Source organism: Artemia franciscana, chromosome 4, assembly GCF_032884065.1.
Source record: "Artemia franciscana chromosome 4, ASM3288406v1, whole genome shotgun sequence".
Taxonomy (NCBI): Eukaryota; Metazoa; Arthropoda; class Branchiopoda; order Anostraca; family Artemiidae; genus Artemia; species Artemia franciscana.
The window spans coordinates 55,405,808-55,429,633 of record NC_088866.1 but is presented as its reverse complement, the minus strand read 5'-3'; the positions used below and the strand labels follow the sequence as shown (position 1 = coordinate 55,429,633).

Here is a 23,826-nt window from a genome sequence, read left to right as displayed (position 1 = left end):
AGCCAGCAAAGAAGTTCGTTTATGCAGAAGCTCTGCTGAACAAATACTACATTCTAAAAGGCGGAAACAGAAGAAGTACCTACTCACAAATTTCTCAAACTTTTGAAAATTGCTTAATCGTCAGTGCTCATGTCAAACTGAGTTTCCTGTGGTTCTCTGAAAAAAACCCTTTTCTCCCATTACTAAGTAATGTTAAAAAAATAGGATATATAAGCTTTTTTCTGTCCTTCGATCACCAACGACAGTGAAGTGAAATCTGACCGTTGAAAAGGGTTGAAGTGGACAAGTTAAACAATGACATGTATCTTAACAATTAGGAGCAATCGGGAATTATTTTTTGATCAGAGAAACCAATTTATGTAAGCATTTAATTAGTTGTGGGTGCCAAATTTAAAAAAAGGAACGTGGGTGAAAAATTCGCAAAAAAATAAGCTAAGAAAACATTGACCAAACAGACTAAGAAGATATAGCTTTCTATTCAATTTATATTAATCTTTGGGAAACAAAATTGGCTAATGTTTGGATTTTTATGGATGAAAAATGTTGTCAAATATAACTTAGTTGGTTTGCTAATTTATGTACACAATCCAGGGCGGCAACACTGACAAAAATGGAGAACTGGACAAAAACTTCGTAATTTTGAAGCAACTAAAAGAAAAAGCTAAAAAAATTGCAATTCCAGGTACGAATAGACCGAAGATGGGCTCAAGGGGCAAAATGTTTTCGTCTTGATGTCCTTGGCACTTTCAATTGTCCATTGAAATGACTTGCGGGCCTATGTCTTACTTTTCAGAACATCTAAAAAATGTGGTTTAATAGTTTCTCACCTTCCCTCTATGTAAATAGCACAATAGCTAAGGATTTTCTACGGTCAACTTCATTGGTCATTTGTCTAGCAACACACCTAGGCCATATCCAGGGATTAGTTATCGGGTTTGAACACCCCCCCCCTCATTTTTTTCAAGCCTGTAAAACAGTAAACAAATTTCACATTAACCAATTTATGATATGTTTTGTAAGGTTTTTTTGTAAACCTCCCCCCCCCCCAAAAAAAAGCCTCCGAACAAAAACCTTAAATTTGCCATTGCAAAACACAGATGCTTCGGGTATCTAAAGAAATTATCTTTTTTTACAGATATTTTTGATTTTATTTTTTTTTATAAATAAATTTTAGCCCTTTTCACAAAACATGTACCTCAAAATAAATCGTGTTAAAAAAGTAAAGGAAAACTTATTGATGGTCTTATCGTTATTCTGTAAGACACCGGAGCTGTCTTGCTTTTTAATAATTCTAAAAAATATTATTCATTAGCTTTCCACCTAGTCTTTATATAGAATAATCATGGAGATTTTTCTCTAAAAAGTGTTATCGGTCGAGCGTCTTGCGAATGCAAGTGCTTCTTTTCCTGCGCCGATTTGTTCTAATCTTTGCCAAAGACTCCTGAAAAGGGGTAAGGTTACCTGTAGCTACAATTTTTTTTTTAAACTACTTACAGAAAATATTCAGGGCTAAAGTAGCAGCTAGTTTTTGCTATTTCAAAACCTTTCATTCGAATTTAATGAAATTCTATTGAAAGTTCGATTGAAGTTCTATTTTTTTCAGGTTAAGGGTAAAATACTTACTTTTTGGACAGAAAGCAAGGAATATTTCGTACTTTAATCTCTTTTTTCTTGTGGATTCACTTTTGCTTTTTCAGTTTTGGTTTCTTTGTTCCCATTTTCGGATTTTCATTAAAATCTGGATCTAGTAAATTAAACTTAATTCAAGGTTATTTACATATTTATGTAGTACCGGGACCCCAGCAGCTTTGTCGTCGGGCCCCGGTACTCGGCATGTGGCAGGCCTCTTTATCTGGATTCTCATTGCTGCTTGTCTTCTAACCGAAGACAGTTTGCTGTCTTAGCAAAAATATTTGATAATTAAAGCAAGTCCGCAGACAATTTGCTGTATTTTCATAATGTTGTAATCCCTTGTCAAAATAGAGAATAATCATTTGTAATAATTGCAAATTTTCGCTTATTGGGCCTTCCTACTGACATGATATAACTGGTTGTGTTCAAACCAGTAAGCTTAATCACTTAGCGACTTAATTTTATATTTCTCAGGCACCGTAAATATTTTTGCAGTCTATATAATAACTTCAGCGATTCTAAACTGAACTAAAAAAAAAACAACTTTTTTTTCATGTCAAAAAGACGTTGCTTACTTATAAAAAAACAAATTTGGTAATGATGTTTTTCTACTAAGCTTCAAACTTTTTGTTTTTTCTCTTTTAAGGTTTTTGAATTGTTGTAATCCCTTGCTAAAATATAGACACATATTTTAGTAATTAACAGTTTTGTTTTTTGTGCAATTTAATGTCTTTTCATACCAAAGTGTTAATACAAAAAAGTATATATATATATATATACCTTCTGTACTACCCTGAATTCTCAGAGCTTTCAGAATTTTTCTTCTTTTCGCTAACACTGTTTCCCAGGGAATCATATATATACTTTAAGCAAATTTAAGCCTGGGTAAGTTTTACCTTCCGGTTTAGTGCCGTGTTCTCGCTACCAAACAGACATGAACACACCTGCAGTTCATGAGAATAAGATAAATCTTTTGCTATTAAAAAAAAACTTGATTATTGAAGGTCACTTTATCATGGTTGTGGCATCCACCCTAACCTAGTAAAAAGCCAACTCTAGCCTATAAAACCGAAAAAAAAGCTATATATATAAAAAAAAATTCAAGTGAGGAAGAATCGTTATTTGAAGCTGATATAAGAATTGTAACTTTTTTGCTTTAAAAAAGAAACTAATTAATTTCAGGGAGCGAGATTTTTTGAAGAAAGTTCACGAGTGTGTCAATAATGGTGGAAAGGTTCTAATCCCTGTTTTTGCCCTTGGAAGAGCTCAAGAATTGTGCATTTTACTAGAGACTTACTGGGAAAGGATGGATCTCAAAGTACCAATTTATTTTGCTGCAGGACTAACAGAAAAGGTAAATTTTTAGTTTAATTTGTGCTTTTATTGTTTTTATGTCTACCTTTTATATATCTAAAAAAGAATTAGCTTTTAGTATTATTACCTTTTAGAATATTGTAAATGTTAAAAAAAAATATTCCGTTTTTCGCTCATCAAAATTACACCCGGTGCTCCTGGTCTTTTATTCTTGCTTTCAATAGGGGCTGCGACCGATACATGACATAGTTTTACGTTGAGCTTCCTGGATTTTTTGGAATAATTTCGTGGATTTCTATAGCCTGCAACAACATTCATGATATATGCAAGCTATAGGTAACTGTAAATGAAGAAGCTATTTCAACATTAAAAGTGCCTTTTACATCAGTTTTGCTCTGAAATAAGTTTTAGTCGAATTTGCCAAAAAAAGAAGCAAAAGACACAATACCCAATAAAAATTCATTTGTTACCGCTATAGTAGTGTTGCAACGTGGTTGAGGAATGGTGACCCGTAAGCCAATATGGGCATTTTTCGCAAAATTAATTCTTAACTAAACTTCTTTTTTTTATTTTTTACTAATTCTTAATTATAGACAAGAAACCTTTTAACGCGTAATTAATTCTTTTTCTTAAACCTGCAGTATTTATTATTGGGAAATATACGAACATTTTATGGGAGGCAATTTTATGGTAGGGATCCCTCCACGGGGGAATTTACGGGGAGGAATTTTCTGATGAAATTTTCATGGGGAAACTTTCACGGGGAGATAAAGGGGATATCCTTTATCTCTGATGAAATTTTTTTCTGATGAAATTTTAATGGGGAAACTTTCACGGGGAGATAAAGGGGATATCCTGGCATGATTTGAAAAAGGGTCAGAAATGAAATAAAAAAAAATGTTTCATCTGAAAATAAGGAGCCACATTAAAACTAAAAAATACAAAATAATTTCGTACATGATGGGGTGGCCCCATCCTCAACCTATGAGGGGGCTGCGCCTTCCTTAACCCTCGCTTTTTACGGTAAAGTTTGAGTTTTTGTCACAATTACTAGGAAGAACTTCTAAAGAAGGAAGGAGCTATTTTTGAAGAAATTCAAGACTATGCGTATAGGGCGAGGTTGAGAAAGGAGCAGCACCACTCATATACGGGGTAATTTCTTTTCGTCTCGAGTTTTAATGTTCCTCCTTACTTTAAGTCGGAAAAACTCATTTTTCATTTAATCTCAAATGAAGCTTCTAATTAAAAATTTGTAAGACGTAGAAATTTTGCAAGAGGTTGGACGTAATTTCTGTAGTGTTGACCCATAAATAATATCCAAGGGTTTCAAGTATCATTGCAACTGATCTTGACTCAAATTTTGATGCTTTTAACGTACCGATACTGGCTGAGAACCAGACCACAGAGTTTAAAGGCAAAACTAGCAAACCTGCTTTCAATTAAGCAAAATGAAATGGTAGAGGAAGTAGCATGTGTAGCTGTGTTGGCCGCAGCTGGCTTAGTCCTACGGTGAGTTGTTTGTAGTAGTAGTAGTTTATGTTCATGGATTGCAGCAACCTTATGTATTCCAGAAAGCCCTCCCCCTCTGGCTATAAGTAATAATAATTGCTTAGTCCTTTACCCTAGTTCACGCGCTCCACAACAAACTTAAAGCCTTTAAAAATTACGACCAGAAATCGGCAGACGTATTGACTCGGAGCCTAAATTCCACAGTATATTTTAAAAATTTTTGGGTGAAGAAGTTGGTAAGTCTCTGCTTCTAAATGCTTACTCGGCTACTGAATTTATTCATTCTACCTACTCTGCAAAACTTTACTCTATTTACTCTAGCTCTGCAAAAATGGTCATTCATATGTCTAAGCAATCTTCCACGTTCCAGGCTTCCTCATAACGACACAGCGGGCAATATTTCAGTAGTAGACATTGACCACGTTCAGGAGAAACTTGTAAATCTTAGTGATACTGCAACTACCAACAATTCACTGCAGGGCTAAGCTGCCTGAAGCCAACACAGCCACGGACGCTCCTTCTCCACCAAAAACAATTCAAAGTTTCACTCTTTATTCCCTCCCAGGAAGTTCCAATTTCGTTCAAATTTTTGCTTATTGACAGCCAATTCGGAGACAACTTGGTTTTCGGGGTATACGAGCCTGTTAGATTAGAGCTTGGTTCAATTATGAGGTTGAGCATCCTGTGCTAGGTGTGGGGGTTGGGAGAAGTGGGTGGGGGATATGTACTGCAGCATTAGTGGTGAATCTGGCTGAAAAAACTCGAGTTTATACGACATTCACCTTCACCCACCCGAAACCCTGTTTATGGTATAATACTGTCATCTGCAGTAGCTCATTGTTGACAATTTAAGTAAACGTCGAGCAGCAGTACTTATATTTATGATTGTTTAATGTGTGTGTTTACAGTTACATAATGTATTGCATAATGTTTTTAAGTTAACCAAGTAGCGTGTTTGTTAACTAGTTACTTTTCTTCACTATCCGCGTGAATAGCACCTACTTCGGTAGCATCTCCTTTTGCCCTCCTCCCCAATAAAATACTGTAGCTACGCCCCTGACAATATGGCTTCCAATATTTTAATTTTAGCTCACAGAATTATATTCTTATCCTTCCTAGCTTTGGATATAGGAAATCTAGCTATATTCTTGTGATCCCAGTGAAATTGACCAAAGAAGTCCCATATTTACTAAGTTCCGCGTATTTTTAAACCTTCTCGTATTCACTGATTTCTAAAATAGCGCGGGCAAAAAGCATAAAAAACACCAGAAACTTCTATGTTTGATGAAAGCACCAGAATTGGCTGAAATGTACTTTCGAGCATTTTCTAGGATAGGGCTCGATTACGCAAGCGAAAGTTTTCCTCGGAGCGCCGCTACGTGGCTTGAAATCCAAGATGGCGGACGAAAATACGAGTTTGTGAAAATGAGAAGACATGGCCGTTTAAATTGGCTAGTATGGATAATTGATGGTTAAGGTATTGAATATGAGCTTAAGAATGGCCTAAGTTGTACCATAGTGTCACTAGGTGCCTAAAATTCAAAATGGCGGACAAAAAATACGAGTTTGTTAAAATGAGAAGGCATGACCGCTCAAATAGGCTAGTATTGGGTAATCGATGGCACTAGTATATGAAAGTAAGAGTGGACTAAAGTAATAATATGTGGAATTCCGTCTATTGTTATGAATAACGATAAGAAAAGGCGTTTTGATGTTAAACTAACTAAAAAAATACATTTAGTTTACATGAAAAACCCGATATTTACAAGATAATAAAAAAAACCCTCGTTAGTTCCAACATGACACATTGCAAACGGCTTCAGTTTGCCTTCATGTTGACTGTTTTCATTCAACCTGTCATCTAGTGGGGTAGTTTCATGCTACTATAAATAACGTAGCTTTTGCCGTGCTTCTTGGAGGGTAAGTGTTTTTCTATTTCGTGTAAGCCAATTAGAAAAGGGAATAAGTGATTGAAAATGATGTATGCAAGATATTACTCGGGGATTAACGAAACATATTGTTGTTGCTTGTATCGGTAAGTAGTTCCTGTGTATTAGTTTAATAGACAGCGCCATCTACTGTTACCGTGTGTTACTTCTAGTGAGTTTTGCGAGACATGTTTAACCTGCTGTCCCATGCTGTCGTGAAAAGGTCTCCAAAGTCAAAACGAGCATATGGCACTACTGGAAACATGTGCATAGCTAACCAGCTCATCCAGTTATGTTCGCACGAAGAGGCTGACACCCGTCTTTTGCTTCACGCTTGTGACGAAGTCTTACAAGGACATGTGTCGATTCTCATACTGGACACAGATGTGATTGTGATTGCGACCTCCTGATTTGATCACATTGGAGTCTTCGAACTATTTACTATGCTTTGTGTCGGTACCAACCTAAAGTACGTTCCCATTCACGAAATAGTTCGATCGCTCTGGCCAACGAAATCACAGGTACTTTCGCCCTTCCTTGCGTTTACAGGATGTAATACTGTTTCTTCTTTTATCCACCACTCAAAGAGGCAGTTGTTTGCGACATGGCAAAATATGCCAGGACTGACGGAGACTTTCCTTCAATTGACAAAACAGCCTTCCCAAGTAACAGAACTGCAAGTACATGACCTTGAACACGGTGTCATGAAGACATACGACGTAAAACAAGACTACGACGACGTGATTGAATTTAGGAAAGAAACATTTCCACGACAAAAGACCAAGAACATGCAGATACTTCCTCCAGCTAGCGCTTCGCTTTTATAACATATCCTTTGAACTATACTACAGTGAGGTCATGTGTGGAGTCGCGGCCTGAAATCAACACCCACCCTTCCTAGTTTTCCGACTTTGGCTGGGTCAGAGGCACCGATGGAAAGTGACTTCCCAATTAATTAGGTTCTCTTCCGCCAGCATCAAGTCTGTCGCGAGAGTGCGTTGTCGTTGCAAAAACAGGGTGTGAAAGAAGGTGGCACAGCAGGAAATTTGATCTTTACTGTAGCTCTCTATGCTGGTGCAAATCAAAGTCCGGTAATCGTTGAACATTTGATTGTTCTTTTTAACAGAAGATTCGGTTGATCTCTTTGTGTTCCTGATAAAATTATAATTCTTAAATGCTTTAATCCATCCGCTTAGCTTCTACTGATTGATTTATAATAAATAAAGAGATGAAGAGTTAACAAGTATTTAACTGATTTTGGTTTAGCAAATATAAATAAGGGCCATAAATTGGACGCATCTTGTCACATACCTAGGCAATTTTTACCGTACAAATTGTACTGCAATCAGCCGTATGTCGGAATGACAGAACGATATTTAAAACTGCTGCTTTAATTACTCCACTCAAAGTCTGTTATTTTGGGATCATGAACCTCGCGCGATTTGGAAAACTGACATTTTCCTCTGACATCTTCGATTTTAGACCCGCATTCAGATCAACGGGTTAATTAATTTTAGACCCAAAGTGGATCAACGGGACAATTAACGTAGGTGCATACACGTGCGTTTTCAGAATCTGAAGCATCGACTGCTCATAATCCGTCCATATGAAGTCATTGCTTCTTGTTTTAAAAAACTAGTATTTTTCGACCGCCTTGAATCTGAAGCACCTAGCACCACTTCTGCTACGATTACCCCACACTGGCGTATTTGAGTGGTCATATCCGTTTGTTTTGACAAACTCATATTTTCAACTGCTATTTTGAATTTGAGGCACCTAGCGGCACTATAGTACAACTTAGGTTATTTTAAAGCTCATATTCGGAACATGTGCCTACAACTTCCCCACACTAGCCTATTTGAACGGCCATGTCTTCTCATTTTGACAAAATCGTATTTTCGTCCGCCATTATGGATTTCCAGTCGCCTAGCGGCGTTCTGAGGAAAAATTTTCCTTGGGTTTAATCGAGCCATATTAAAGAGCGTGCTCGAAAGTACATCTCAGCCAATTTTGGTGCTTTCCTCAAACACATAAATATGTTATTGCTTTTCGCCCACACTAAAATAAACTCCTCGAATGATCTTGGGTGACTTTTTGCCCATTTCTAAAACAAAAAAAAATCTTTTAAGTCGTTTGAAAGTTTTCTTTGCTGTTTTCCTTACCAATATATAAAAGTTAAATATTGATCCAAATCAGTTTGGTTTCAAAACAGAACGCAGCACCACACATTATCTTGTGTTTATGTTAGGTACTATCTTAGAGTATTTACAGACTAAGGAATCCTCCGCTGCAGCTATTTTTATTCTTATTCCAAAAACCTTTGACAACTTGGACCCCACAGTTGTTTTCAAGGAAGCTCGAAAGCTCGGTAGCACCAAGATACACTGAAAACATAACTGCGGATATTTGACTCAATAGTGGTGTTGGTACTACTATACGGCTGCAAGACCTACCACTTAAAAACACCAAAAGTCTGGGATCTGAATTCCTTTATCGTAAAAGTCTCTTGCATATCCTAAAGGTCAGCTGATCTGTGAAATTCAGCAAGTATAACATCCGAAGTAAAAGTCAAAATTGGCCTCCCGTATCAAACGTCTTCAAATATAGTCACCTCCTGTGGTTTGGTCGCGTTTTGACGTCCTGACGACGTGATATCGAAGCTGTGCCTGAATATCTCCCGTTGCCGTTCTATAGGAAGAGAGCCGAAAGTGGAAGGAAAAAGCCTTGCTATCCATCATTAATTCTGACATGGAGTCGGTGGGTGGATTTATGAATTACGACAGACGCTGGGACTAAGAGCGGTTATCCATCGTTGAGTCATTAAATGAAATAAGTACAAGTAAGTATTACGCGGTATATAAAAAGAAGAAATTAACCACCATCCTCAAATGACTTGTAATGGCCATCTTTCAGTGCATAGGGTGCTAGATTTAGTGAGCATGTTGGTGTAATGATTTTTTTGTATTTATTTCGTGTTTTTGTATCTTGCATAAATTTTGAAGTAATTTTCTCTTCTGGTTTCAGGCGAACAGCTATTATAAAATGTTTATTTCTTGGACAAATCAAAAGATAAAGAAAACTTTCGTTCGACGAAATATGTTTGAATTCAAACACATCAAGCCTTTCGACAAGTCATATATTGACAATCCTGGTCCAATGGTAGTTTTTGCAACTCCTGGCATGCTACACGCTGGCTTGTCTCTAACTATTTTCAAGAAATGGGCACCTTTTGAACAAAATATGGTGGGTATTTTGTTTATAATTGACATTTTTATTATCTTTAAACATAGAAATTGTCAAGCCTAAAATCAAAGTAAATATCTTTCATTTTTTGGAAGTTTTGGTCAAGAATCCGTGGTAAGGAACTTACAGTAAAAAGTGACTCGTTCTAATAATACCCAAAACTCTGAAAAACAGGATTCACATAATAATTTATATCCCAAAAATATGAAATGGTTTATGAACCTAAAGAAAGTTTGGCTAATTGTAAAAAAGAGAGAAATAACCCTAAAAACGTCTTTTTTTCTAAATTCGCCTCGTCAGATACAATTAAATATCTGATTTACTGCTAGTCTTTGATCGAGGTTTTTAGATGACTATTGAAACTTACAAATGGGTTATGATCAGGATAAAAATTAAGCCATCAAATTCAGAATATCAAAATATTGTATTACAGAAGTTTCAAGCCTTATTTAGAAAATTGTTAACTTTGTATTTTCTTTTTACTAAGATCACTAGAAGACTAGTACCTTTAGAGTCCCTCAGTGTTTTTCGGTGGTCGACTTCGAAGAGGGCATTTACTTTGTAGTTGTTAGGAGAAACTACAACTCGTTGAACACAGCTTATTAAGGAACTATAAGAATTACACAGCTACAACGTTATTAAAACCCATTTTGAGAAAGTGTTTCCTAACTTGGGGAGGAATACTTAGTCCCCTGAACTGATTTTAAAAAAGAGGTAGGATATGCCCCTATTACCCTTCTGTATGAATCAGAAGAGCTCATTCAGCTCATCCAACTGTTTGAGCAGTTTAACTAAAAGAGAGTAAGCAATTCAAAAAGGATAAATGGGAGAAGTTAAGCTGGTGTATTTTGAAAATACGCTTAAAGTAAATGTTGAGGAAGAGCTCGTTTAACTGAATGGATTTCTGAATGAGAAGTGCAGCTGAATAAGCATTTGAACCTGAAAAGCGTAAATAATTTAAAAAGGACAAACGGGCGAAATTAAGCTGGTGTATTAAAACACGTAGATATGCCAATTAGGGATGGAGCAACAGAGCTTCATCAGCTCATACTACATCAGCTGAATCTCAGTTTGAACCAGAAATAGATTAATAAGTTTAAATTTGGGACATTCTTTTGATATTGAAAGTATATGTTTAAGTAGAATGTAGATAGAGAACCCAGAATAACCCAATCAGCTGAATAAGCAGTTGGACCAAAAGACCATAAAGAATTTAAAATATAAGGCCGAGAATTCAGATTGTTTATTAAAAACATATAGTTATACCAAATGCGGATGTAGAACCAAGAAGAGCTCATTCGTGATATGCAACTAAATTGGCATTTGATCCTGTAATTCAGAAAGCATAAAAGGTAGAAGTTAAGCGTGTGTTTTAAAGGTATGTGCACAACTTTAATGCTGACAGAGAGCCTAGAATAGCTCATTTAACTGAATGAAAATTTGAACAAGAAGAATGCAATTCGAAAAGCAAAAGCGAGTTTTTAGGCTGGTATGTTAAAAGCAAATGCGCATGCAGGATGCAGACAGAGAGCCCAGAAAAGCTCAGTCGACTGAATGAGTAGTTGAACAGGAAGGAAATAGGTAATTCAAAATTATAACATTAGAGTTTAGTTAAAATATTAAAAGCATATGTTTGTGGTAAATGCTGATGTAAAACCCAAAATAGCCCATTCATCTGTATCAACTGAATGAAAATTCTTCCCAGTAATTCAAGAAGCATGAAAGGAAGAAGTTAAGAGGGCATATTGGAAGTATATTCATAAGAAGAACGGTGACAAGAAGAGCCAAGAAGAACTCACTAATGTCACTCAAACGAGTGAAAGATTGAACCAGAAGAGCATAAGTAAATAAAAATGCCTTCACATATTATTATCATACCCTTTTCAATGATAAAAAATAGAAGAGAGGGAGAATATGCCCAAATACCCTTCTAAGAGCCCTCCAATCATGCTGGTTGGAAATCCTTGCCTTACTCTTATCTCAGCAAAGCCTGACATACCCTAAAAAAAAAAAAATCGCATCCTGAACAATGGTCTGCGTAGCGCAAATATTGATTTCCTGATTCTCTGCCTTCGGCCGGAGTGCAATGCATGGTTTTGGCAAATCAGCCAATTCCTTTCTTGTCCCCCTCCCAAGATTTCTCCAGCTGCCCTTTTAGTTCTGGTTAGACTATGGCTGAGCTTACAGTCACACCGCTGACTCTCGCTCCGAACAAAATAACCAGCGACACAAGGACTCGGAACACCCGTACTCACGCACAAAGTATTTCATGTCTAGCGCACTAACAATTCGGCTATGACATATCTACGCTCTATTAAACTATGAAAAACCTTTTTTGGATTTCACACTTCTAAGCGGTACAATTGGCCTCACAGAAAATTTTCTTTTTCTTAAATTTTATGTTTGTTTTTAGTATCAGCCTCACTCTGCCCTCAACTCCTCTAACTGTTACTTTTATTGGATACACGGTCGCTATAATAAAGACATAATTTTTATAGAGTATGTACACTTAGGGGCGAATGTCTCACAGTGTACCAGTTTAGCCCCTGAGATTGGGGGGGGGGGCTCTAGAAGTGACCCATAGTTCTAACCCGATTGGCTTAGAATTGAGTTTCAGAATTTTCTCTTGATGTAATTTTTACTTGTTTAGACGAGATTCGTTGTTCTTCAATTCAAAATGGAAGAAATTGGTGCTCAGATTTAGTGTTATCACTTTATTTAACTAAAAAGAGCGAAAAAGCTTAGATATCTCATAGCAAGCCCTCTCCCGACAATCTTCGCCCACCAGTTTGATACGATCACCCCTAGAAAAAAACATCAGTGATTATACCTTTTGAGGGAAAATTTACTTTTCCCTCGAACTTTTCTCCTTACAATTTACCACAGCACCAAGCTACCTGAGGCCAACACACCTACGCAAGCTCCTCCTCCATCCCAATCTATTCAAAGCCTTCCTCATTACACCCTCCCAGGAAGTTCCCATTTGCTGTAAATATTTCTTTATGACATCCTCCCACCCCAGAAGAGGACAACCTGCTTTCTGATTAGCTCTAGACGGTTGGCAAAAAAGGAGAATCTTCGGCAATCTGTCATCCTTCATCCGCAGAACGTCCCTAGCCATCTCAACCTTTCTTTCATTATAGTCCTTGAAAGCGGGATTGAAGAACATTTTTCGTAAAGCCTACTGTTTGAAATACGGTCAGTCAGTAGGGTACTGAGAACGATCCGTAGGCAATTTCTCTGGAAAACATCTAGTATATCTTCATCCGCTTTTCGGAGCACCCATGCTTCAGAGCCATATTTGACCACTGATATCACTGTACCTTCCAATATTTTCGTCTTGGTTTGCATAATTATTTTCCTGTTCTTCAAAACTCTTTTTTAACTGTGAAAAAAAGACCCTGAGCCTTGGTTATCCTACTTTTGACATCTTCACTGCTCCCACCGTCTGAACTAATAATACTACCAAGGTAAGTGAAGCTGCCCACCTGATCAATTTTTTTGTTACCCAAAGTCACCTTTTCATCTTCACATATTCCTAGCCTTATTGACTTAGTCTTCTTAACATTAATTTTCTTAATTAACATTAAGTGAACAAAAAAAAAGTCACGTTCCTGTACTGTCGTTAAAAGATTCAAATTTTATATTTTTGGTTGGTAGGGACTGTTGACCTCATATATAGGTCTCTCTGACCTGCTAGAGAAATTCTTGTGATACATATAATACTATTCAAATTCCTTTTTTTTTAGTTTTGGGTAGTATTGATACGGACTGCTATTTACTTACATTTCGTTACCAGAACAGTTTGAAAATATATCTATGACGCCTCTCCTTTATACAGGGTATTTACATAATTTTGGTCTCTTATCCCTGGGATGACACTTAACGTGCCACCCGAGGAGGTGGCATGAGGAGTGGCACATTTTTCAGACCTTTGACTGTTCTGACTAATATAGTGTTCTTGAATATTTTTTTTTATTTATGATGTTTTGATCCCAAGGTAGGAAGAAAAAGTTTAATAATAATTTTGCCACCGAGAAAAAGAAAAAAAAAAACTGTTTAGGTTTCTACAAAAATATTTTTAAAACACGTGTTTGAAAATATTGTCGTTTGTCACTTGAAGTAAATACGTGATATGTGCTTGTCTCTCATTGAAAATAATAAAATGCTCGCGCATACCTGTATGCATTTAGGGCAGTAAAGCTTTAAAAAAGTAAAGCTTTGTAGGCCAAATTTTTTTATCGTTACTTTTATTTTCAGTTTTGTACTTTTTTTCGTGTTTCCTTCAATGTTTATGAATTTTTTTCTTACACTTTATTTTCTATATCTGCTGAATTCTGATGGAATTTTTTTTTTTTTTTTTTTTATCCAGTTCCTTCGTTGTTAAATTCTGATCATTTGATTTTTTTTTTTTAATTTCTAATCCCTTTCTTTGAAAGTTTTGTTTTTTTATTTAACATCGCATTTTTTTTAGTCATTTTGCTTTTCTTCCATCAAAAATCTCTATCGAGACCCATTAACACCAGTCGCGATTTTTTTTTTCGGTAATTCGTATTCATCTCTTTATATGTCTCCGTCTCTCTATTCCTCTTCCTATATTTCTTATCATATTCTTACGTCCCACTTCCTTTGACTTTTGTTTCGTTTCTCTCTCTTCTGCCTTTCTGCACCTTCATTACCACTCACTCTCTGTCTCTGTTTCCCAGCATTTTTTTTATTGTTTCTCCCTCCTCCTGTGCCTCTGTCTTTCGTTTTCACATCTCATTGGCACATCATCCATATCTCCCTCCTTTTCAATCTCCCTTCTGTTCTTTTTCTTATTATCTGTCTTCTCATCCATCATCTCCTTTCCATTTTCTTTCTAGTCTCATTCTCTTCTTATTCTACCCATTCTTTTCACGTTTCTCCTCATTTTTCTCTGAACTATACCTATACCTTTTCTGTTTCAAAGACATAGAAGAATGTATTATCGTTGTTGGGTTTAACTTTTGTTGGTTTCAGTTAATCATGCCAGGTTAATATGTTCAAGGAGCAGCTGGTGCTCAGGTCCATGATGGAGCACCAAGAGGCCCGGATCTCTCTCCTTTTTACCTTCATTTCTTTCTTATTCTTCCTGTCTTCTCACATCTCGTCTCTTTTCCATTTTCTGGTCTCTTTCTAGTCTCCTACTCTCCTTACTCTGTCCTTTTTATCTGCCTCTTCATTTCCCTCTGATCCTCCCCTATATCTTTTTCTGTGTGAAAGACATAGAAGAAAATACTATCGTGCCGGGTTTAATTTTTGTTGATTTCAGTTGATCATGCCAGGTTATTGTGTGCAAGGAACTGTTGGCGCTCAGGTTCTTGGTGGAGCTAAAAAGATTGAAATTGATCGACAAACTGTCGAAGTAAAGCTCTCAGTAGAGGTTAGTGTATTTTACTTTGTTAATTTTGGGGTTTTAATTAAAAAAAAAAAATGTGCTACTTGTTCATGGTGAAGGGAAAAAGATGGATTTTTTGAAAAAGCAAATTCAAACGGTAAGACTCTTACCTAATTATATAGCAGGAAATGCTTTTAGAGTACAGCTTGACAGAGTTGCCACTGTCTAAAAAAGGGCTAAAACCAAACTACATAAAAATCGGAGGACTAGAAATAAATAAGTGAAAATATGAATCTTTCCATTGGACAAATAATAACTATTAATAATAACTATTCAACGACGGCTTTTTTATGTCATAATTGTAATTTGCTGTTGATTATACGAACTAGATCGTGTCTGAAGCCTCAAAGGGCCATTACCTCTACACCCCTACTAATTTTTCTAATTGATATAGTGGCTCTGTCTAATTTGATACGGTGGCTCTTGTCAAGATTGTCTGAGACCCTCATTTATAGTCTTAGAAAAATTATTTTGGTTAAATAATTTTAATTTTGGTCACAGTCCTGCACTAGCCTCCGTGATTTTTAAAAGAATTATTAGAAAGCTGATGGAAAGGGCTATGTTAACACAATATTTTGATTCCTACCAAAAAAAGGAACGCCTTAGAGTACGGAACAAAATAACACATACTAGAGATTTGAGTGATAAAACTGATGCCTCCGCATTGTTAAAAACAAAAACTTCACTGTTTAATGTGTTTGGATGATTTTTTTATTTTTTTTTTATTTGCTCATCTTAGTAATTTGTAAATCTTGTAATCAGTTTCATGTTCTATATTATGTTTGATACACTAAGTTTAATATATATATTTTTTTATTAAGTTCTATTATATAATTGATATACTAATTTGTTTCATATTGTAATCAGTTCGTACTTTATACTAGTTAAATTAAAATCTTAAATCTTAAATTAAGTTGAATTAAAATCAAGTAGTTGTGGGCATCAAGCCATGGCTAATTGTAGAAAAAGCCAAGACAGATAGTCCGATTGAGTGAGAGGCAAATCCGGCAAAAGCCCTAATTAGGATTGCATAAAAATGATATCAGTTCATTTGTTAAAAAAAAATTCTATCTATCATCCGTCCATGCATAATTCCTAGGGTAGAACTAAGGTAGATAGTCCCATAATTAAGATAGTCGTAGAGACTATAATTTTCCAAGTGTTTGGTTAAATGGCACGGGTAAACGGCGGGATTAAGTATGACTCTTATTGGACAAATACTTGTTTGTTAGATTTTAGAAAGGCACGCCCGCCCAGAGTCTCAGGCAGGTTGACCAGGAATTTAAAATTGACATAGGGCCGTTAGATTGCCTAGAATGAGAGGTAAACAAGGCACGCCTACCAATGGTCTTAGGCATTTTGACCAAGAATTTAGAATTCACTCAGCACCGTTAATTTGCATGGAATGACAGGCAAACAAGCGTCCAAAGCCAAATTAGGCCCATTTGCATTGAGTGTCAGATAAGGCGATTCATTCAATTCATAAACTTAGACTTTTGCACTAATAAAACTTAATTCAATGTTAGTTGACCAACAAATTGCCTGGAATTGTAAGGGGAATAAGTGTCAAAAGCCTAAAAGGGCCTGTCTCACTAGAGTGCTAGGCGAATGAACCTATTTATAATATAAGACAGTTGGGCTAACAAAAATGAATTAGATATTGGTTGACCAATATTTAGCTTACGCTCTGTGTTTATTTCATTGGTTTGACTGTCTAGGCTTGTCACAAGCTCAGAGAGTTTTACCAACAAAATGCCGTTAGATTGCATTTAATTTTCTTGATGGTTGGCAGTGGTAGCCCTCCATATGACGTGAACTGTCTCCTTTTTTCTTACGCTCTAGTAGTGTATAATTAAAAACCAAACGTCTATAAAAAAATATTTAAACGTCTTTATAGTGATGGGATATCGGAAATAAAGCAAGATATCCCATAAAGGCAGGTACTTTTTGTGCTGAAGAGATCTAACTACCTTAAATTGCAATAACAATCCCGACCTCGTTTTTTCCCTATTTAGGTATGTTTTTTTGTCTGTTTTGTTTTTCAAGAAAAAAAAAATGGTTTGGAAATGGTGGAAAAGACAAGCTCTACATTTTGCTTACAATAAAGAATTTTGTGCAGTAATATAAAGGCAGATACATTCTGCGCTGAAGGTATGAGATCTAATAACTTTGGATGGTTTACAACAATCCAACCAGGTTTTTTGTTGTTTCTAGTTAGATTTTTTTTTCAAGAAAGAAGCGATTGGAAAAGGCTGGAAATGGGTAAGCTTTTCTATTGTGAAGGATTTTGTACAGTAATGCTCATAGAACTGCATTTACAGACTATTGTATTTGAATTTATGAGCATTTGAGAAGTTTTTGAATTTATCGAGCAGTTACACGTATCCGTACATAGACTAAGATTACCCCCTAAGTTCAATCCAAAGGTCCTCTTGGGAAAATAAGAAATACAGCCTGAAAGCTGCACTTTGTGTGTTTTGGACAGGCTTGGATCTTATTCCGCTCCTTTGAAAGACCAAGAATGTACATTATTGACGAATTTACTAACATTTTGAAGCATATATAACGCTATTCTTTTCAAATCATTATTTAGAATATTAAATGTTTTCGAATTACCAGAAATTTTATCCTTATGTATTTAATATAATAATAATAATTTGTTTATGGCTTTTAATATATACAATGTCACTTTCGAGGAGTGAAGTATCGAAAACAAAAAGAAAAACCAAAAAATGTACGGCAAAAAGAATATCGTTCTTCAATGAATTGATCAGATATTAATCGTTATAGAGGCCTTTTTAAGAGTCAAAAGTGATCGGAGGGAACTAGCCCCTACCCCCCATCGCGTCCTTTATTCAAAATGCGTCCAATAAAAATTTTGAGGCAACCATTTTATTCAAAATAGTCTAAAGATCATATAACAAGGCCTTCAGGGTGGAAACAAACTCCCAAAATCCGGGGTCAAGGGCTGTAAGATATGCCCCTGGAGCATATGAAGTTCTTATTGAAGGGATACATAAATAGCTAAACTTTTTGTAGTAGAAAAAAAACTATGAAGTTAGGTTAATCTAAGCCAAGGAGCTGTATTTAATGGCTGAATGAGAGTTTTTCCTTTTTTTTTTTCTTGCACTTCCTTTCAGTAGTACTAAAACATTTAAGTCTAAAACAAACATAAATATTCGTGTATAAAATCAAGCAAATTTTAAATCTCCCCCTTATCAATTAATCATTAAGTTTTAGTAGTTAATACTGAACATGTTTTATTTTAAAGTCTTCTACAACCAATTACATTATCAAATACATTACTTTATTATTATATGACATTATATTTAATTACACTACTTTATATTCTATTACAATACAATATAAATTGCATTACATTATCACTACCGTTTCACTTGGCGTCCTTCTGTCATAGGGCACTCCTTCTACGGTGGCGTTTCTGAGCTTATTATAAATACGTCCTGAGACTGAACTAGCTATACATGACGCTTGGCAAAGTAAGGACGAATATGAAGAATAAAATAATTAAGATACCAAACGAGGATGGTTTTGGGTTGTGTTTTATTTATTAATTTCTCTTTCGTGGTATGGTTTACTGCAATAAGTTATTTTTTTTTCTTTATATATGCCATCTTTCCTTTTCCCCTTTTTTTCGACCGCTGAGAACGGCTTAGCGGAGGTTTTTGTCAAAACATCTGCTTTGTCTTTGTGTTTTCCCCCCACAGGCTAAAAATCGCCCTCCTTTGGCTTGTTTGTTCATTTTCATTTTCTGTTTTTCTTTGTATTCTTTATTTTTGTCGAATGCATTGATAATTAAAGGACTTCTAAATCTTTCAGGAATTGGGTATAGATTGTTTTATGCCAGCTAATGGTGAGACAGCAGTTATTAAAACCGCTCTGCCTGTCCATGCTGTGATTGATCAAGGGCTTTTAATGAAGTGCAAACAAAAGTATGAAATGAATCCACCCGATCCGAAAAGACCTTGTTTGGTTCATGGTGTTTTGGTAGTTAAAGATGATGTAAGTAGTCCTTTAGTGCGTTTTTTCATTAGAGTGGGATGTTTTGTTTTTTCTTCATGATTTGAGGCTCTAGTGTCAATAAGAAATCACTAATGCCATCTACTATTTGGTATTTCTCTGCTCGTTTTTCTAGCTTTATAACTCTGTTTTTCAGAAACTGATATCAGATGCTTAATACTATACTAATTTTGCCAATCTAAAATAATTTTTCCAGCGGAAAATCAGGTTTCTAATTTGAAATTTTTGTTTTGAGTTTTTTTTTATAGTTTCGTTGAAAAGTGCCAAGGAACGTGGAAATAGGTATTTACACACCAAAAGTATCTTAAAAACTCGTAAAAAAAAACAAAAAAAAACACAAATCCATTTTTATTGAAAAGACTTCCTTCTGAGCTTTTGCAATTTTTGGCAGTAGCGGGCGCAAAAAAAAAGAAAAAAAGAAGAAGAAATAAAATGTAGGCGAACAATCATCAAAATTAGGCTAAAAACAAATGGTATCAAAAAGTTTGAGAAGGTTTAGCTTTCCTTTGAAACGATAGTTGGCTGTTGGGAACCATCAAATTCTTATTGTTTAAGTTTTTACGGACGGAAGTGCTTTCAAATTCTACGATTTTTTTTCTTTTTATCTTCCAAGTGTAAAACTACCGAAAATCATCATCATTAATAAATAAATGAAACCAAAAGCCAAAAGAAATGACTATAGATAGCCTACTCTAACTCAAAACAAGCAAATATTTGAAGGAATAGGGCTGACAACACCCACGTCTTCTCAAGACCAGAACAGAATTTGCACTTCACTAAAAACAAAAAAGAGAAATGACCGTGTATTGTCAGTTTAATGTATATTTATTCATTGTAGTCTTAATACATCTTTATTTATTGAACTAAAAAAAAGTGAAAGCATTAAAATATATTTTATTTTCAGTAAAGTACAAATTATGCTCTGGTCATGAGGAGGTCTGAGGGTTCTCAGCCCTACTCATGTTTATTTTTGCTCGCTTTGAGTTTGAATCCGTTATTTACTAAATTTCTGTTCGTTTTAGGATTAATTCATTTATTGATGGTGATTTGTGGTAGTTTTACGCTTAGAAAATTATTTGAATTTATTTTTACTAATTTTTGGCTTAATGAGGCTCTGTACTATTCTTTGACAAACTTGTTTTGTGGAAAAAGTTTTTAAATTAATTTCTGTTCATTTTTTATTGACATAGTCTTTTTCATAGAAAAGAATATTTGATATCTCTTAGTCAAAAGCTTAGAGTGAAGAGAAAGGTCTTGTGGGTATCGTCTCAGACTAAGCTGAAAGTAACTAACTAAGAAACCGGTTTTTTCTCGAGTTTTACTCAGCGTAAACTTGAGTGAGTGGCGTATAATACACAAGAACGAGAATTTTTCATGGAGAGAGACCAGGATTTCCCAGCATTATTTAAAAATGATCAGAAATTCAATTAAAAAACAAGTTTTTTCAACTGGAAGTAAAGAGAAACATCAAAACTTAAAATGAACGGAATGAAAGGAGTTACCCCTTCCATAAGACCTTACTCTTTACGCTATAGTTTTGACTTTGTGTCATAATTCTTTAAGAACGATTCCAGAAAACCAATGGCCGTTTAATTTGAATAATAAGCTTTATTTAAAATTCTATAGGAAAAAGCTTTAGCGCAAAGAAAGAGGTCTTGAGGAGGAGGCAACCCTCTTAATAATTTCGTTTTAAGGTTTGATGTTGCTCCTTACTTTCAGTTGAAAAAGTTTTTTTTTATTTAATTGCTTACAGTATTTATTAAAGTATTTTAACAAGTTTTTTAAAGAAAATTAAAGAGTAATTTGAGTGAGTGGCGTAAAATACACGAGTACCAAAATTTCTTCCCCCTACGGAAAATAAAGAACAAAAGTCAAATAAAATTCTCAAATTTGGAATGCCTTATTTTCCACATGGGGGTATTTTCCGTGGAGAGGTATTTTCCATGGGGGGATTTTCCGGGGGGTAAGTGCCGGCCACAGTAGAAAATGAAGCAAACGACTTATACTCATTTTTAAACAGAATATTTTGTCGAAAAATAAAATTATTTTTGGAAAACAACAGGCAATTAAAACAATTTCAAAGGGTTTAGAAACGAACCTTTAACTGCTAAGTTTTAGACAGCGAGTCCTAAAGGGGTGAAATTTACAACGCCTGGGCATAGCCAGGGAACAATACAATTAATAGATTAAACGCTTGCTATAACTGTACTTTAGCGCGGTAAGTCTGCTGCAGTCTGTTCTACCGTTTCTACTCGATTACTAGCTTATCTGGACAATAAATTTGCAGTTGCAACAGATAAATCAGGTATGGCTCTGCCACGGGTAGACAAGAAACTCTGTCGTTATTAACCCCAAGTCATAGAAGTTCATAACTAGATGTTAATAAATGCAGATTAGTCTATAGGGTAGAGAAACTTGAACTAATAAGCAGGAGGTTGGGTACGTAATAAATCAAACTATGCTTGCAAAGGTCACTAAAAATGCATCTTTAATAGTCCTGGTCATAGTAGTTGTAAGAGGGTTAAGTCTTACAGGAGTTGAATTGACTCTTGTCTGAGACTTCTAATAAGGCGTATAGACCTACTTACAAGAGCCTTTCAAGTTTTACACTAACCTAAATGTGGCTATTATGATTGCAGCGGGAGTAAAGGACCGAACCTCGGCCAGTTTTAACTCGAAATGAATTATTTTCAATCCAATTTAGTTTTGAAATTAAAAGTGCACCAATGGAGTTGACATGGTCGAAAACCCTATAAATAAAACTTACAGTCCCTTGGTTTGAAAACAAAGAAAAAATCACTTTTTTGCATGGGAAGCACGTATGTTTCCTCTTTTTTTCCGTTTTTTCCCGCTGGTGCTAGTGGGGCATTAGAACATCATGTAGAGCTGTTTAAGGGCTCCCTTAAAAACAAATTGTTGCATCTACTCGCTTTTATAATTAATTAAACACAATGTTTAAAATAAAATCTTTTTTTTTTATGAAAGGCGCATCTTTGGATACAAGATGATGAATAATGTCATGATCGTAGGTAATAACTCTAAATGATGTTATAGTTAAATACTTTAAACGGTGCCCAGGGTAGTCCGTTATTTACTAGTTCTACTAAAAAAAAAGCCGAAGGCTTTTTCCTGTGTGTAATTACGTGAAATTCCTTAATTCAATTAAAACTGCTAATTTACCACTCTTTGACTTAAAACTGAAGAATAACACGTTAATTATGCTAGTGCATAATTTATCCCGGTTTAGCATCTTCCCGATCGTTGGTACTTTTTTTTTCATGTTCTTCACTTCACACCTACTTTATTCATATTTTAATGCTTTCTCCAATTTCTTTACATTCCTCTTATTTTCGTATGATCTATCATCTACCCCTACTCCTCTCTATTAAACACAAAGTATTTTCAATAATATTCGTAGCTGCGTTCCTAACTTTCATCCCTAAGACACCATCAACAAATTCACAAATTATTTTCCTAAAATTATTCCATCCATCTTCTATATTGTCAAGTTTTAAACTTTCCAGTTTAGTTTTCAATTCTTCCTGGAAAGCTTCCCTTAATCCTGGAGTCTACTTACTTCATGGCTTCCCGGAAGGTAGTTATCCTTCCAAAATTTCAGCTTTAAATTAACCCTAGACCCAACTAGATAATGATTTTTTTTTTTACATCAATAATAGCACTCCTTTGTACCCTAATACCTTGTATTGGTCCTGCCAATCTTCGGTTTACAATAGCATATCAATAATATTAGCTGTCTTACCATCATATAAATACTGTGGTAACTTATGGTCCATTTTATGACCAAATACTATACTGAATATAACTATTCAGTAACTAGGCCTCCTGCTATAGTTAAGGTGGGCGATCCTCAAGTATGGTACCTTTATCACTCTACTAACAGCGAAGGGTAAAATGTTTAGAAACGGCCGAGAGGATCGTTGAATTAAATCAAAAGACACTATGTGAATCCAGGTTGTCATAAGGGTATATCTCCACAATCTCAGGAACGGCTAAGGATATTAAGTCGAAAATTCCAGTTAAAATCATGAGGGAAGCTGAACTAAATCAAAAGACACTATTTTTATCCAGATTCGCAAAAGGTCCAATCTGTAATATCCAAGGAAGGATTTAATTGAAACTATTGAAAAATGTTGAGCTAAAAAACAACTCTAAGTACGTTCAGGTTGTTAAAAGGGCGTATCTGCAATATCTCAGGAATGGCTTAGGTGGATAAGGTAAAACTTTCAGGGAAGATTGGGGTAATGTTGAACTGTATCAAAAGATACTATGTGGACTTAGGTTGTCAAAAGTGTATCTATTCAAAATGTTAGGAAGGGCTTGGGGCATGAATTTGAAGCTTCCAAAAAACGGTTGATGGGGCTGTTGAACTCAATCAAACGACATTTTTTGCATCTAGATTATCAAAATAAACTCTTCCACAATATACAAAGCATACAGTATTTTCCAAATAACAAGAAAAAGAGTTTAAAGAGTCAGAAATAACACTGATGATTTTTTCAGGGGGTATCAGCCCCCCCCCCATTTAAGGGCACTTGGTTAAAAATAGCGTATGTATTTAGTTTTCAGCTCTTATAAAATGACCGAAACAAGCATAGGAGAGAAATTATAAGCTTTCTTCGACTTTCCAACTGTTAACTAACAATACTGTCTACCAGTTTTCTGCAAGCACGTGGAAAGATAATTTACAAAAGTTAGCTAACAATTTTTAGGAATGTTTCA

General features: G+C 35.4%; 1 protein-coding gene across 1 annotated transcript in view; it reads left to right on the top strand.

Annotated features, from left to right (window-relative positions):
- The window catches only part of LOC136026620 (integrator complex subunit 11-like), a 51,093-nt gene that overhangs the window by 18,635 nt on the left and 8,632 nt on the right, over positions 1-23,826 (top strand). The window contains exons 7-10 of the mRNA XM_065703346.1: positions 2,815-2,986; positions 9,408-9,626; positions 14,920-15,030; positions 18,886-19,068. Of these exons, the coding sequence (XP_065559418.1) occupies positions 2,815-2,986; positions 9,408-9,626; positions 14,920-15,030; positions 18,886-19,068 (685 nt within the window). The remainder of the gene's footprint in view (positions 1-2,814; positions 2,987-9,407; positions 9,627-14,919; positions 15,031-18,885; positions 19,069-23,826) is intronic.